Source organism: Acomys russatus, chromosome 29 (genome assembly GCF_903995435.1).
Source record: "Acomys russatus chromosome 29, mAcoRus1.1, whole genome shotgun sequence".
NCBI classification, from domain to species: Eukaryota; Metazoa; Chordata; class Mammalia; order Rodentia; family Muridae; genus Acomys; species Acomys russatus.
Genome location: NC_067165.1, coordinates 21244020 through 21261610, shown reverse-complemented (window position 1 = coordinate 21261610; position 17591 = coordinate 21244020). Strand labels below are relative to the sequence as shown.

Genomic DNA, 17591 nt, shown 5'->3' with positions numbered 1-17591 from the left:
TTCCCACAGCACACAACACTGCAGTTCTTAACCCTGCTATTTTATTTGCCTTAATCTTTCTCTTCCAAGTCCTCAACTGTGGTTTAAAGTTAGGGCAGGGAAGCTATGCCTTACTGGGATAGCAAGGACGGTCTTTCTGAGGGAGAAGTCATTGGCCTTCACTATATACCTGGCACAGTACACAAGAAACACAAAGCTCAGCCTTAAATTCAAGTTCCAGGTTTTTCTTCCTCCCTGTATCATTACTGTTGCACATGGACCATCCATAAGGGATACTATATCGTTTTGCATTATTTCCCCATTCTCCAATTATCCCTATTCTATGTCCAGGCCCTTTCACCTTTTTTCTCCAGCACTGGTGTTCAAAAACATAGTTTTTATGGTTGGTTGTTTACCAATAGCAGTTGAGATCTCTAAAAAATTGCCAATCATTATCTAGCAGCAATGACAGATGATAAAAGGAGCAGTTAAATCCTCTGTACTCTCTCCCTAGTAGGGAGCCATTTGAGAACTACACTAGCTAGACAGCACTAAACATTATCAGCTAAAGCCAAACCAAGAAAAGGCCCAGGACAAATACCCCAGAGTTCTAAAACCTGTCCAAAATCATTAACACAAAGGCAGCGGTAAATGCAGGACTGTGGATCATGTCACTGCAGCTGACAATGATTAACAATAGGAGACATGCACCCCCATTAAAGCTAAAGTCCAAAACTAATCACACGCATCTCTTCATTAGGGAGGGTGAGAGTATGCATTGCTGGTGGGCTGCAAGCAGCCTTGTATGATATGAAGAGTACCCATTACATTTCTTTCATCTTTCAGAAAGCACCGGGATCTGCTCCAAGGGCCTAACAGTACGATATCACATTCTGGCATCACACCTCTGAACTTAGGCTTTCATTTAAAAAATATCAATTGTAGTTGCAACAAGATTATGAAATACAATGCAAGCACCTTAGTATATAGTATTGCTGGAACCCACTTAATTCCCAGCTTTTTTTTTTTTTTTTTTGAGTGTTTTAAAAACCAAATATAAGATTCACAACTTCTGCCTATATACAAATTTAAACTAGCAGGAATCTACATTAAGTCCATGGTTTCTCATTCTGAGGTACAATACAAGCCTATACAATACTAAAGCAGAGCAGGGGGAGGAAATCACCCCACCCCACGCCCCCTAAGTTTGTATATCAAGCATATTCTCTCCAAGTTGTTTCTGTTCAGAAGAAATAAGCCTGAGCTCTTATTAACATTCAAAATTCTAGCCGAGCCACGGTAGCAAGCACATGCTACCGATTTAACAGACTATGACACTAAAATGCCCAACAGGGTTTCAGGCAGGTAGTGATGCTCGTATCACACTGTTTGATATGTATTTTGTAAGGAGTTAAGTCACCATTGCTGTCACCTATCAGTAATCACCAGTTGCTTGCTTGGAGTAAAATACAATCTGCCCCACCATCTGACTTGCCTGACCAAGAGAGCAAGCCATTTTTCGTGATTCAGTGAAAGAAAAATTCTCAACAGTCCTGAAGTTTTCAGCGGCACGTATGCAAAAAGACCAAACTTTCCAGTTATAGAGCAGAAAGCATTATGAGTGGAAGCTGTTTTCTCATGCATGCTACCTAAACACCAAGGTTAAACTGAATTGAGGTCTAGAACAACAGTTGATAGAAAGTTCAAGCCCTAAGCAACAAAGGAAAGTGCTTATGTATTCCTGTGATTGTTGATCATTTTGAACTTAATCACATCCCTCAAGGTAGGGAACAAAGTTCAAAGAACTACTCTGAACAAATGTACTCACTCTACAGAATGTACGACGGTGTCTTATGATGGGGAATGATTCCCAACACGTTTTCAACTGTAAGGAAGTCAGTGTTTCACACTATTTTCCCCCAAGTTTAGAATATAAACATATTTAGACAAGCCACATAACCTGAACTATTCATAAGACTCCCATCTAAGCCCAAGTTAGTAACAAGTGTTCCCATTAAGCCCAAACCTGAAAAGTTTTGATCACATTACAAAAAAAGGAAAAGAAACTCAACCACCCCGTGTCATTTAGCCTTAATTCACTCAACTTGCAGAACAATTGCCAAGAATGCATAATGAAATTAAGACATTGGTGACCAACGGGAGGTCAGGTTTGCTACTAAGGAGACTAATTATCACATACTACAGTCTTCACCAAGGTGCTATGTATGAGCACCCCAGGTCAAGTATGGTTTGGTTCCCTCCCCCAACAACCAGATGTGTTCCATTTTATTTTCATTTACAAACGTAACTAAAGAAAGCCACAAAACTGAGTCAAGGCACAGATTCAAGTTTGCATTTTTTCTTTCTGAGAACTCCAACAACACTGAATTCTTCTAACAAATTACAGATCTAACCCCAGACCCGTATTTTGAAGTAACCTAGCTTATCATACAAGTATTAGGTGCTGCACTGTAATTTCACTGTCAGAAGTGTGATGTCAGAATGCCCACTGAATAAAAGCACATAGCAAGTCACCAAGTTAGATTATATTGCTTGTTACCTACCTGTATGCAGTCGGCAATGAGAATCTTGGAGCAAGCAGGAATACTACATCCGGGTCCTAATGTCCATTGCCATTTGCGGTACTACGTTCCTCACAGTTACGCACTGCAGAAATGCTGGCTAAACGCAGTTATGTAGCAGGCCACTACTTTTAATAGTGCACAATTCCAGTCCAAGAATACCACAGAACATTCCGCCACAACTGTGGCTTGCCCAAGCCAAGTACCTAAATTTGTATCTGCCATGATATGCCACTTGTAAGGATTGCACAGGTGTAACATTACAATTTCCCAAACCATCTCCTTATTAGTGGTGCAACACTAAAGAGTGGTGGGTATTAAAGTACTTAGAATTTAATGTCTTATGGACAAAATATGGTTTCACCACATAATGAATGCCAATGGGTTCAGCTTATAGCTTGCCTACTAAATATACTATTGTCTTTAGAGAACTTTGAAAGGAGAACATTTTCAAGTGTCCTCTGCAAACAAAATTTTTGAGAAAGTAAAGGAAGAAATAAATAGGGGCAAGTGGTTTCCTTCAAAAGGAAAATGTCTAAAATACATCCCATTATCTTCCCTTCCCACCCTAAGTTTCCCTTTTAGCTATTGGTTCAACTGCTCAAAATGATTTGAATTCACTAATAGGCTAAACCATCACAGACTTATTGAAAGTCTCAGTAGCTTACAACCTTTGGTACAGTTTCATGAACAAAGTCAATGTTGGTTGACACTGTGCAACCGTATCTGCTAAACACTGTTCAGCAGCTCTACAGCCCACACTAAGGCTATCAAAAGCCACAGTCTGAGGAAATGAGCCTCTAAGTACCCTCACCATTCTTCAAAGGCATACTACTACCAAATGCTTAATTTAGGGGTCTGTGCCAGCATCCCTTATAAAGAAAGGCATGTAATCTGAAAAATAAACTCAAACATTAATTTTATAGGCAGATTTTCCCACTTCCCTTCCAACCCCCACCCATATACACATTCAAATTCACCCTCCATGGGTGTCCCATGAACACCCCTCAATCTTCTCATTATTATGGTCCCTACTATACAATTCAACCAAATAAGCTCCTTTCAAATCCAGGCCTTTGTTTCCATACAGAAACTTTTATGTATCACCAATTATTAACTTCACTTGGGCCAAAAACTTTCTGATCACCATAATTATGACAGAACTACCTATTTCCAAGTGTGCTGGTGAATAAAAATGAATGTATTGTCTAAGGAGACTTTCCCCTTAATACACCATATACCTGTCAGTCAAACAGCCATTTAATGACATGCTTTTTATAATCCACTAGTGTTTTACTTTTTAAATTACACCTCTCCTATGCATGAAGTACTCAATTGTTTCCACAATAGGTCTCCTTTTGTACTCAAGCACAATACTCAACCTCAGCAAGTGATTTAGAATTTCTTTTGCCAATCAGCACCAAGGATAGAGGTGAAAAGGATGAAGACATTCCATAGTGAAAAGTTCTAAAATGTAGACTGGAATGGAAATGTAACTAAGAACAGCGCCAAGCTATTTAATTACGTACTGTTAGAAGTTTTTCCTCTAACATATTTACACTGGGAAGAAAAATCAAGCTCCCATTATACTCACAGACAACAGTAAACAGTCTACTTTATTATCAAGTCAGAAAGTCTCTTGTTCTAATGAAAGGAAATTCAATGAAGTTGACAATCAACTGACATCATCAGAACACCCCCAAGCTTACAGTGGGAGGAAAGCGTATTTGTACTTCTGTAACTGAAGCCACTCTCTCTCCAGGCTTAGTACTATGTTAAAGAGAATGATATAAAACAGGTCAACTCCATAGTGAGAATGGCTATATGGCAGTCCTACATGGGAACAGTCACCACGAGCTCTTGAAGAGAACCAATAGATTTTTTCGGACTACAGATTTGCTCAATAGAAGCAGCAGAAGGAGGTGTATGTTAGAGTACATAAGGCTAAACCTACCTTATAGTTAGCTAACCCTTAACTCTGCAGCTTAAAACTTCAGACTAAATCCCATCTTTTAAATCACTTGAAGTAATACATGAAAAGGCTTCATGTTTAACAATCTTTAATTCAAATGCAAAAGTTCAGTACAAGCCATTTATAGGGCTTGGGATTTGTTTAAAACAAAACAATAGGAGAAATGCAACAAGATGATCTTTCCATGTTTAAAAGCTTGAGGAAAGGATCATAGTTAGACAGGGCCATAAGGGATCTGTTTAACCAAACCCCCTGTTCTTGCACTAACAGTAGTTTACGCCCATTCCATTATCTTAATACATGTTCCTGAATTAAGACTTACAGTTCAACTTTTCTAGCATAACCATTTAAAAATGCTTAGCACCAGCCTGTTCCCTATAATGCCAAACAAATCCTAACTACTTCAATATGCATTTCTTTTTAAAACACAGGGTGGGGGGGGCACCATTTGCAGAATGCAATACTCAGCCTCCAGATACATTTCCCAGATGTGGCATATGCCACTCAAAGGCCTGCACAAGTTCATGCTTCCCAAGGAAAATGCCTAGCCTAATGTGCATAGAAGCATGAATGGCAAAGTTCAAGATCAGAATAACTATTTTTCTATTTATTTGAAGCACAGTAAAAAAAATGGTACACTTTGGAAATTCAGTGGCACAAGGTACACTGCCATTAACTTGAGAAACATTATACAGTTAAAAAAAAAAAGTAAATAAAAAGAAATTTTCTCCTGTTTCAAACACTGCGTTACATAATTTTACCTGCCCAAACAGACCATTTACAAATATCAGGTCAATAAACTGCTAACATCCATAAAAAGGTAGCTTTCTTACTAAAATGCAAGAATTTAAAAGTGGTATCTAAACAAGAAAAGACAAAACCAAACTGGAATGAAAGCCTAAATATCTAAAATCGGGGTTTTTTATTTGGCCCTTCATACTCTTCTCTCCCTCTACCATATCCTGCTGGAGTTCCAGGCCCCATTCCTCTAGGACCCTGTCCACCCACAGGCCCCGCACCTCCCTGCCCAAAGCGCTCAGTACGCTATTGCAACAGTAATTAACAGTTCATTAAATGTAGTTGATGTCCATGTGTGTTAAGTAAATATTTTAGAAGGTTCCGTAGTCAACGTTCGTCGATACAATCACCAATGAGTCGATCCACAGGTACCGGGAACATAGAAAGGAAAAAAGGGTAATTTGAAAATTAGTTTACGGTAATACATGCCTTGTGGTATGTTCCCACTTGAGCCATTCTCATACACCTGTTTCAAAGAATAGATCTTCCCTGTAGTGCTAAAAAATTTAAGAATTAGTGCAGATGTGAAAACCCATTCCAAAATGAGTTCTAAGCAATTCACATCAGATTAATCCACTGAAAAAAACTTGTCCAGGTATGAACAGATGTGATCTCCAAGCCTAACAAGCCCAATCAGACAAAGGCAACTCACTCAACGAAGGGACAAAGGCCTACTCACCAGTTAGTGGCATGTGCTGCTTAAGAAACCTTGTGCTTTTCAAGATCTTAAGACATATCTGCAAAGTTGCAGAAATCTTAAAAGGTTGGAATGAAGCTTAATAAAATGCTACCAGACTACAAAAAAGAAAAAGCACAAAAACCTAAGAATTTTTACTTAACCGGCACAGTAACTTGATCGAGAACTGGTTTTGTCGTCTCACAGGCACACCACACTTCAGAGCCATCACTCTAACCAGAGACACTTACATGCACAGTATGTTTTCTGCATTGTTACATACACAACATACAGCCCACCTATTTCAAAGTCCAGCTTGTTCCTAGTTTTGGAAAGTGCACTGAGTCACTTTGTTAGGATTCCATGTTTCAGCTATCTCCCAAATCAGCCTATCACCAAGCTAAAATGACTGCGATAAAGCAGTGAGTGACTTAACCAAGTCATCTACTTTTAGGTACTTTGACTTTAAAACACAAAGTAAAATGAAACCCATACATCCTAACAGCCAAACTCTACAGGCATTCCATTTAAAATTCTTCTCAAAATGGTAATTACTCAAAGTATATAAATAAAAATAAAGATGGCACCAGGCTTTAACTACTCCTACAATCTCAACTTTAAACAAAAAACAAAACACTGTAGAACTACTTAACAGACTACTTTCATCAATTGTTCCTTCTTAAAATCTTCAGGTCTATGGGTTCTATGAAAGAGCAAAAAGAAAATTTTGGAGGCCTCTGAGTTATATTACAATATCTAAGAACCCAGGAGGTCTTAAATGTATAAACCTAGGTCTAGCCATAGAACCTAAACTAAACATATGTTAAACTAGTTAACAAATTTGATATATACACTTTGTGCCTTTTGGAAAGTACTTAGGTCCAAAGAGTTAATTTTTAAGTTCAATTTGAAGAAACTTAACAGCACTACATCCAAGCACTAATAATGCTAACAACTAATTCTCGAGAAGCCTTAGGCAGATTTTAAATGTCTCACACTAAAGCCTTCAATTTCTATTTATACAATAAATCCTGAGCTTAGAAATAAATAAAATGCAGCTCTTTTGAGACAAAAGCCTGCAGGTAAATTGTTTAGATGCAATTTAGCTACGAAAACCTATTCCCACCAAAATGCAGATCCTAAGGATCAGAAAGTCCTACCCTACTGCAACCACTCATAACAAAATTCACTATTTGAAAACACCTGACTGGCTATCTCCATAGAAATAAACAGGATTCCATCAAGGGATTCAGAACAAATGCACACCATCAGTATGCTTAAATTATTGATTTTTGCTACCCCGTAGCAAAGTAGAAACATCAGCTTTTTTAGATGTACCTACAGAGAGACCCAACGGGTGGGAAACGACGAGTCAAAACACTAGCAGTTCCCCTATTCTTGAGCTCGAAATAGAAACCACAAAGTCCTACCTGTCACTCTGACATGCTAAGACTACAAACCTCAAGTCTGATTCCTATTTATGGCAAATACCAGCTCAAAGAATGGCACTGTGCCATTTCTCACTTGAATGCAGAAAACCATGTAAAATTATCTAACTTCTAAAATTTGGATTTGCCATGCACTGGAGGTTCAAAAGTGCACAAGACAATAATAACATGGAAAATTCCTATCTACTTAATGCCAAACTCCACATGTAGACAGCATTGACTCCTTGTTGGCAACCATTATCTGGTAGGTTACCACACATAGCTCTACATTGCCAAAGTAGTCCTCGGTATTATATGTATTTGCACGATGGGGGAACTAAAAGTCCAGTTGGCTACTTGAAAAAAAGAGAGAAAGAGAGAGGAAAAATATACACTCCAGTTGTGAAGTTTAGAATTTCCTTTGTACTATGCCCCACAGGGTACATTACCATGTCGCTTCCCATCATGGAACCACTCATGGTTGCTGGTGGAACTCCAGGGTTAGCTTCATAACCTATGCCACCACCACCACCTAGAGGTGGAAATTTCTGGCCTCCTGACCCATAGGGATCTAGGAAACAAAGAGAGCGGTCACAACCTGCAGAGCGCCCTGCTGTGTGCTGACCCCTTTAGTGGGAGGCTCTGACTCACCTCCCATGTTCATCGTTCCGCCACCACCCATTCTCATGTCTCTCTCTCTCTGGGGGGAAAAGCACAAAGAAAATCTTACTTGTATGTGAAACCTACAAGTAGAAAGAAAATTTTCAACACAAAAAACTTTATCCAGGATTCGTGGAACACACTTCTAACTGTAGCACTTGGGAAGTAGTCAGGTTGATCTCTGTTTGAAACCAACAGAGAATCCCAGGCCAGCCAGAGCTACTTAGCAAAAATTTTGCCTCAAAAACCACAAGAACAATTTAAAGCTCCAAATGCATGATTTTCTACTTGGTTGTGGTATTCAGTGTTCTGAAAACTGGTTAGACTATTAAAATCAAGCAAGCAAATAAACAAAAACCTCCATAAAATTTAATCCAGTGTGATCTGGTTATGGTAACCAGCAGTCTGCACACAGGAGAAAAATAGCTGCCTTTACAAGGTGTAATTTTATGCCCTGCTAGTCAGTACCTAGAGAGCACTCAGACAACGACAGTTAAACCACAAAACTCACTGGGTCCATGTAGCCCATCCTGCTGTAACTTTCTTCTCGTTGGCGTCTCATTTGTTCTTCCATCTCACGCTGGCGAAGCATCATCTCTTCCTCTCTTCTACGTCGTTCCTCCTCTTGCCTACAAATATTTTTCAGGCACATAAACCAAATGTCATCCCTACCTTTAAAATTTATACCTAAGAAGCCAAGTGTGGCGACTGCTGCCTTTGAACCGTAAGTACACTTCAGGAGGCAGAAGGAAACCATCCCCAGCTAGTGCCACACCGCACCACCTGCTTCAGAAAAAAAAACGCACTTGAAAAGGGCTAGTAGTGGTTTGTCTGTGCATTTTAGAAAGTGTAGTCCATAGTCTAGAACTCTAGCCATAGCAGGATTCTGACAAAGAGAATAAGCTTTTCTAATACAAATTTGAGCTTGGTGCATCTTGTCTGCAAGTCCAAACAACACATTAGAGCACACAGAAGGGAAGGCTGGACGTGACACCATACCTCAATTGCATTTCTTTACGTTTTTGCATTTCTTGACTGTGAAGTTCCTCCATGCGCCTTAATTCTTCCTGGCGCCTCATCAGATCTAAACATTGGAAATTATTTGGAAATTAATGAGGCTCTGGCCACTCTAAAATGCCAACTGATCCTTATTTGTAAAATTCTGAGGCCTTTATACCTTGACGCAAAAGATTTGCTTGATGCTCATGATAGGCATCTTCCATTTCACTTTCCAATTTGTCTTTTGCATCCTTCATGTTTTTTTCAACTTGTTCCCTTTGCTGTTTTTCCATTTCATCCAAGGACTTCCATCGTTGAGAATATTCATATTCAAATGTGCCATGCTGGGCAAAGCGAGGTGGTGTTTCTCTCTCCCTGACAACACAAAATGTATACAGAAGCCACTTTTGAGAATGTAGTATTTACCATAATTCCTAAAAAAAAAAAAAAAAAAAATCAAAAATCTTTTTTCTGTTTGTTTTTGTTTTTCAAGACAGGGTTTCTCTGTGTAGCCTTCCTTGGCTGTCCTGGACTCGCTTTGTAGTCCAAGCTGGCCTAGAACTCACAGCGATCTATCTGCCTGCTTCTGCCTCCCCATTTTCTGGCTGTTATAGGGAAGGAAGAAACCAAGATGTAGTAGCCCTGGAAAGCAGGTCAGAGCTGCTGGATGTGTCTCTAACACCAGGAATCCAAGGCTCTCTATGATGGCATCCTTCATCTGAACTGGACCACTGCTCCCTGTAACGGAGAGAAGCAACCTCATAATGGTTAACCAGCAGCTCCTGTGAGACTGAGCGCTGAAAGGGGGCAGAATCAGTCATTGCTTTTTTAGAGTGCTGGGATTAAAAGCGCATGCCTTTAATCCCAGCACTTGGGAGGCCGACGGATCGCTGTGAGTTCGAGGCCAGCCTGGTCTACAAAAGTGAGTCTAGGACAACCAAGGCTGCAGAGAAACCTCGTCTTGAAAAACCAAAATAAGGGCTGGAGAGATGGCTCAGTGGTTAAGAGCGCCGCCTGCTCTTCCAAAGGTCCTGAGTTCAATTCCCAGCAACCACATGGTGGGTCACAACCATCTATAACGTAACCTGATACCTTCTTCTGGCCTACAAGCAGACAACACTGTATACATAATAAATAAATCTTTAAAAAAAAAAAAAAAAAAAAAAAAAAAAAAAAAAAAAAAAAAAGAAAAACCAAAATAAGTAATTAATTAATTAAAAAAAATTTTTTTTAAAGCATGCACCACCACCACCCAGCCAAAGTAAAAATCTTAAACCCAGTATAGTGGCTAATCCCTTTAATCCAGGGACTTGGAAGACAGAGGCAGGTGGATCACCTAGTCCACAAAGCAAGACCAGGGCAGCCAAGACAACACAAGAGAAACCCTGTTGAGGGAAAAAAAAAAAAAAAAGAAAGCAACAACAAAAAGACAAGAAACAGAAATGACATAAAATAGAGCAAAATCAAGAATGATATAGAGTGAAAGGAGCTGGAGAGATGGCTCAGCACCCAGGTTTGTGTCCCAGCACCCACAAGGCAACTTTTAAGAGGAGGATATAACGCCTTCTTCTTGCCTCCTTGAAAACCAGGCGCACACAGTGCACAGACATATACATGCACATTAAACACCCACACAACAGCTGGGAGGCAGAGGCAGGAGGATCGCTGTGAGTTTGAGGCCAGCCTGGTCTACAAAGTGAGTCCAGGACAGCCAAGGCTACACAGATATAGACCCTGTCTCAAAAAACCAAATAAAATAAATAAATAAATAAAATTTAAAAACCAGACAAATAAACACCCACACACATTAAAAACTAAATCACACTTTGCTGACATTGGTTAAAAGATTTCTGTCAACATTTCTTAACTCCCTCTCACTCCCCTGGACCCTTTGCTTAGTCTAATACCATCTTCTTTATAACAACCCCTCCCATTTTTGATACAAGGTTCAGTGTGTAGCCCTGGCTGCTGTGAACTTTCCTCCTGTACAAATGCATATGTACATAAATTGTATTAAATCAAGGAGCAATGATATAAAAATAAAGCAAGGAGCCAAGAAAGCATGGTGATGTAGTAGTCTACAGTGAGATCCTGTATCTAAACCAGGGAACAAAGAGAAGGAGAGGCAGGCAGGCAGGCAGGAGCAGGCCACCCTGGTCTATAGGGTCCTGGGACAGCCAGGGCTAGGCAGAGTAACCTTGCTTTGATAAAAAATAGAGAATAAAAATGAGAAGAGGTCAGAAACACTGCCTTACCCCTTTCCTATGGCCAAATTCCTTATCCAGGCTTATCCACCAATATGGAGCAGGTCTCATGCAACTTAAGCCCGTATCTGAATCACATGTGAATGTACTTAACCCAACAGCTTCAAGTTCTGACTGAAGGCAAAGGTGCTAGTGCATGCTTTTTAGTCCCAGCACTCTGGGAGACAGATCTGAGGCCAGTCTGGTTTACAAAGCAAGTCCCAGGACATCCAGGGCTTCAGAGAAACCTGTCTTCTCTCCCACCACCACCACCACCACGGTTTTTCAAGACAGGGTTTCTCAGTGTAACAAAAACCCAGGCTGTCCAGGACTTTGTAAACCAGGCTGGCCTAAAACTAAAGAGACCCGTCTGCCTCTGTCTCCCTGAGTGCTGGGACTAAGGTGTGTGAAAAATCATCTTCTCAAAAAGAAAGCAAAGAAAGAAAGAGGTAAAAGAAACCTAACTAAACAAAACAAAATTCCATCTGAGCCAGATTTGTATAAGCATATTCAAGCAACATTGTCAAATACATTAGACTTTGACTTGATGGTTCACACCGATGATGCCAGCACTTGGGAAACAGTTATCAGGAGGTCTTCACAAATTTTGATCAGCCTGGCATACATAACAGACCAACCAGATACATTAAAAAAAATTCTTAAGTTTAGGGCTAGAGAGATGGTTCAGCAGTTAAGGACACTCACTGCTCTTCCAGAGTTCAATTCCCAGCAACCACATGGTGGCTCACAAGCATCTATAATGTAATCTGATGCACTCTTCTGACCTGCAGGTCTGCATGTGGTAACTTAAAATATTTTTTTTTTTTTTTTTTTTTTTTTTTTTTTTGGTTTTTTCGAGACAGGGTTTCTCTGTGTAGCCTTGGCCATCCTGGACTCACTTTGTAGACCAGGCTGGCCTCGAACTCACAGCGATCCGCCTGCCTCTGCCTCCCGAGTGCTGGGATTAAAGGCGTGCGCCACCACGCCCGGCTGGTAACTTAAAATATTTAAAAGTTCTAAGCAGAATTAGAAAATTGCTAACTTCTCTTTTATTTTTATTTTTTTGTTTTTTGAGACAGGGTTTCTCTGTGTAGCCTTGGCTGTCCTGGACTCACTGTAGACCAGGCTAGCCTTGAACTCACAGTGATCCGCCTGCCTGTCCCCCAAGTGCTGGGATTAAAGGCGTGCGCCACCACTGCCCCGCTCCTAACTTCTCTTTTAGAGCATCAAAAAGCTTAGCCTTACTTTTGATACATTGGATTCTTCTGGGCCAGTTTTTCAGGAAGACCGTCTTCATCATCTAACTGTTCAAGTGGTTCCACAATGACTGGACGAGGTGTCCTAGTAACAGAAAGGATTCCTCATCTTAACTTTACTGCAACTAGCCCTCAAAATTACAAAAAACTTAGTATAAACAAAAGACAACTTACGTTGTCAGGAGAAAAACACCTTCACTGCATCTTTCAAATGCTTTTCTTGCTGCTGGCTTAGAAGCAAATTCAACAATCCCTTTCCCAGTAGATCTTCCGCGATCATCGACAATTACAACAGCCCTTTCAATAGGACCAAACTGGCTAAAGGCCTCTTCCAGCAGTTCATTGGAAACATAGGGTGAAAGATTCCGGACAGAAAGGGCTGCAGCATGTGTGGCAAAGCGAACCCGAAGCTGTCTACCTCTCATGGGGGTATCATCAAGTTCAGCTTTGGCGATTTCAGCCAATGCTCGAGATTCCTGGAAATATTAGAAACATTTTTTAAACAATTCCCGAACTGGCTAATGTTCAATTTCTCACACCCAGTCCTGTTCCTATAACTCAACTCAGGCTTTGTCGTCTTCACCAACTCCTCTCCACATCCCGACATCCCTCGGCCTGAAGATCTGCCCCAATAAACACTATGCTGATTCGTATCAAGGATGAAAAACTTCAAGGCCAATTAATTCTTCCCATTTAAAACCACACCTTCAAATCTTTACAGAAGGGGGAAAAACAAAACCCAAAACTGTTATGTATATAAAAATAAATTAAAAAAATACACTCACAAGTTTAATAAAACCGAATCCTTTGCCTTTGTTGATAAAAACTTCACCAGGTTCTCCGTATTTAGCAAACAGTCTTTTGAATTCATCCTCTGTGATATCAGCAGGTAGATTCCCCACAAACAGTCGACAGCGCTGTGTATAAGTTTTTTCTCCAGGCCTCCGCAAGAGAGACAAATTGGCCTTAAACCCCTATTGTAAAAACCGGAAATCAGACACCAGACAAAGCAAGGAAAAGATGTGGTTGGCCCAAATATGCATATGCCTTTAGTAACGACTTTTTTTCTTTCCATACCAATACAACCAGGCTGTACCGTATTTGGGCATCTAACAAGATCTCTAACTCTAATATTAGAAAGAAGATCAGAGATCAGATAAAATGCTGTGAAACACATCCGCCTTCATTAACAAACGCCGATCAATACAACATCCTGACTTCAACAGATTTATCTAAATGGACCAAACGAGGACGCCACTAAGCTAGCCTGTTTTCTCCTACAGCACCTAGGGCCTCTGATTTACACTACTTGGGTCCCAAGGGACTGCCATTGGGCTACAGCTGTGCACAGCAACAGCGGACAGGGTGTCCTCCCAACGAGCCGAGCCCTCCCGCTGGAAGCCAACCCCTAAGCGGACTCCAAGACCCACAGCGCTCCGCCCCGCCTTCGCGAGCATGCGCAGGCCGGCTTCCGGCTAGCGACAAAATGGTGCCTGCGCTGCCGCGGGGTGGGTGGAGGAAGAAAAAAAAAAAAAAAGACGCCGAGGGTAGGGGAGCGCCGCCATCTTAGGAAAACGGACGCAGCAGCTCGCCCGTGGAACAACTACTCACCTCCGAGTCGGATATCTTTTCTTCCGTGCGGGCTCCCGGCCCGCCGGGAGGGGGCCCCTGGTGATGCTGCTGGTGGTAGGGCGGGTGGTGCTGGCGGCCCCCGCGGGGCTCCCCGCCACCTCGGTGCGGTGGCTTCGGGTGGCCACCGGGAGCGCCCATGCCCGGGCCACCACCGGGCTTAGGCCCACCAGGCATCTTGCCTCCTTTCGGACCGCCAGGGCCCGGGCCTTGTTTAGGACCGGGACCGGCGCCGCCGGCGGGAGGAGGCGGAGGGCCAGCGGTCTGTGGCGGGGTTGTCGAGACCCCGCTGCTCGGCGTCGAGGGCGGAGGCGGTCCGGGGGCGGTGGAGGGGACTGCGGGCGGCGGGGTCGGGGTAGGACCCGGGCCGGGCGGGGCGCCAGTGCTCGGGGGATTGGCAGGCGGGGCCGAAGTGGCCGGAGGCGGCGCGCTGCTCACTCCCGGCGTGGAGCCGGGGCCTTGAGGGACGACGGGCTTGGGCGAGTCCTGCGGCGGAGGCGGGGGTTGCTGATGGGACGGCTGGTGCGGCGGCGGCTGCTGGTGCGGCGGAGGCTGCTGCTGCGGCGGGGGCTGCTGCTGCGGCGGCGGAGGCTGCTGCTGCTGCTGGTGCGGCGGAGGAGGCGGGAGCGGTGGCTTCGGGCCGCCAGGGCCCGGGCCCATGGGCCCGCGATTCTGGTTGAGGCCCATGCCAGGCGGCGGAGAGCGGAAGTCATGGAGGCCGCCTCGGCCACCGCCTCCTCCACGCCGGTGGAAGCCGCCACCGCCACCGCCGCGACTCCGGAACCGATCCCGAGACATGTCTATGGTCAAGGGGCGGTCGAGGCAGAAGCGAAGAAGACGCTCGGGGAACGTGGATGCCACTTTGCTTCGCACAAAATGGCGGACGGCACAAGCTGCGTGCCGCCTTTGTCTTCTTCTTAAATAGGCCAGTTCTGCCAGGCCCTCCTTCCCTAGATTGGCAGCTCGAGCAGCCAATAGCAAGTACAGTATTTGATGATGAAACCTAAATATTTCCTATTGGCTCCCTAGTGAGAGGCGGGAGGTAGGGAGGGCTGAAGTTTCCATTTGACCTATGAACGGGTAAAGAATTGTCTATACGCCGTTGTTATTTGTTGGGAGGATTTTGAATGGGCATGCCCTGCAACTTTCCGGTGAAATCAAATATCCAGGGCCCTATCAGCTCCCTGATAGCAGGGAAAGCCTCTTTTCTTTCTTGTCTTCCTCTAGTGGCAATCCGCTATTCTTGTCCCCCCCCCCAAAAAAAAAAACAAGTTCACTTGTTCAAAGTTATAAACTGAGCGTCTACTATCTAACACTTCTTGGTGCCAGGCCAGTGTAGTTAGGGGAAAAAAAAATCTCAGAGTTTAAGCACAACGATTTAGTTTTTATTAAGACCCCATCGGAAGCCAGCAGTGTGGCAAACACATGTGAGCTTATTTCTTGGGAGCTGGAAGCAGACTAGTCAGGAGTGCAAGTTTATCCCTACATTATCAATTACATTGAGTTCGAAGTGAGCTTGGGCTACATGAAATGTTCTCACCCCCGCCCCCCCCCAAAAAAAATTAAGGCCGGGCGGTGGTGGCACACACTATCCCAGCACTGAGGAGGCAAAAATCTGGTGGACTCCAGGTTCAAGGCCAGCCTGGTGAGTTCCAGGACACACTCAGGGCTACATAGAGAAACCCTGTTTCAAAAATAAACAGCCAGGCGTGGTGGCATATGCCGTTAATCTCAGCACTCAAGAGGCAGAGGCAGACAGATCACTGTGAGTTTGAGGCCAGCCTGGTCTACAAAGTGAATTCAGGACAGCCAGGGCTACACAGAGAAACCCTGTTTTGGAAAACCTAAATAACTAAATAAAAATTTAAGAAAAAGGAAAAAGCAAAAATAGCCTATAACAAAAGTCTGTTGTAATACCATACTATGTGCTGTCAGGCTTCAGGGAATACATCTGTCCAGTACGAAAACGGCCGTTGGTTAGCGCGCTTAGCTACATAGCCTTTGGTATTAAGGCTTGCCTGACCTGCAGAAGGCTCAGTTTGTCAGAGTAAGAAGAAGCAGATGTGACTGCATGTATGTATACAATAAGTAACAAGTTACAGATACAATTTATGGGTGTTTGTTGTTTTTTCAGGAGGGAAACATAAGGGTTTTTCTGTGTAACAAGCTCTGGCTGTCCTGTACTCCCATTGTAGACCAGGCTTCTGTCAGCTTTTGTTTGTTTGTTTGTTTGTTTGTTTGTTTAAGGCAGGGTTTCTCTGTTTAGCCTTGACTGTCCTCAGCACGCTTTGTAGACCAGGCTGGCCTGGAACTCACAGCAATCCGCCTGCCTATGCCTTCCGAGTACTGGGATTAAAGGCATATGCCACCACGCCGGGCGCCTGACCATGGTGATTTTTCAGCATCCTGGGCATATCACATCCATAAAGTAGGCGCTGGGGCTTTGCACCAGGCGCTTTTCCCTTTGTTTCCTCTTCTCCTCTTCTGAAGAGGGATGAAGGAAGTCCTTTGCAAGAGGCATGTTCTCATAGGGAGGTCATTACCAAAAGAAAGCTATTTTTGGTTTTTCAAGACAGACTTTCTCAGGCTGGAGAGATGGCTCAGAGGTTAAGAGCACTGACTGTTCTTCGAGAGGTCCTGAGTTCAATTCCCAGCAACCACATGGTGGCTCACAACCATCTATAATGTGATCTGATGCCCTCTTCTGGCCTGCATGCATAATGCAGGCAGAGTATTGTATACATAATAAATGAATCTTTAAAAAAAAAAAAAAAAAGGAGGTGCTCCAAACCCAGCGTGGTCTACAATGAGTTCCAGGCCAGCAAGAGCTACATAGTGAGACATTGTTGAAAGAAAGTTTTGTGCAGGGTTGAGGACATAACTCAGTAGGCTAGTGCTTGCCTAGCCTGCTTGAGACCCACGATTGAACCCTCAGCCCACAAAAAACAAAAACTAATATTCTGGGAGCTGGAGAAATAGCTCAGTTGAGAGTACTGACTGCTCTTCCAGAGGTCCTGAGTTCAATTCCCAGCAACCACATGGTAGCTCACAAACATATGCAATAGAATCTGAATCCCTCTTCTGGTGTGCATGAAAAACAGAGCATTCATATACATAAAATAAATAAATCTTTTAAAAAACAAATGTTTTGTTTCTGTTTGTTTTTTTAACAATATCTGGCTATCAATAAGTATGTGTGTAAACAACCAATTGGCAGCCAGGCATAATTGCGCACACCTTTAGTCCCAGCACTTGGGAGGCAGAGGCAGGCAGATTGCTGTGAGTTTGAGGCCAGCCTGATCTATATAGTGAGTCCAGGACAGCCAAGGCTACACAGAGAAACCCTGCCTCAAAAAAAAAAAACAAACAA

General features: G+C 43.0%; 1 protein-coding gene across 1 annotated transcript; it reads right to left on the bottom strand.

The window, feature by feature from the left end:
* Positions 1-2496: 2496 nt before the first annotated feature.
* On the bottom strand, positions 2497-15154 carry Sfpq (splicing factor proline and glutamine rich). The gene is made up of 10 exons (XM_051171176.1): positions 14204-15154; positions 13378-13566; positions 12767-13068; positions 12582-12677; positions 9272-9468; positions 9094-9178; positions 8606-8723; positions 8086-8134; positions 7884-8005; positions 2497-5577 (listed from the first exon to the last, which is right to left on the bottom strand). Exons 1-10 carry the CDS (start codon positions 15017-15019, stop codon positions 5440-5442), a joined length of 2112 nt encoding a protein of 703 aa, XP_051027133.1. The 5' UTR covers positions 15020-15154; the 3' UTR covers positions 2497-5439.
* Positions 15155-17591: the final 2437 nt, after the last annotated feature.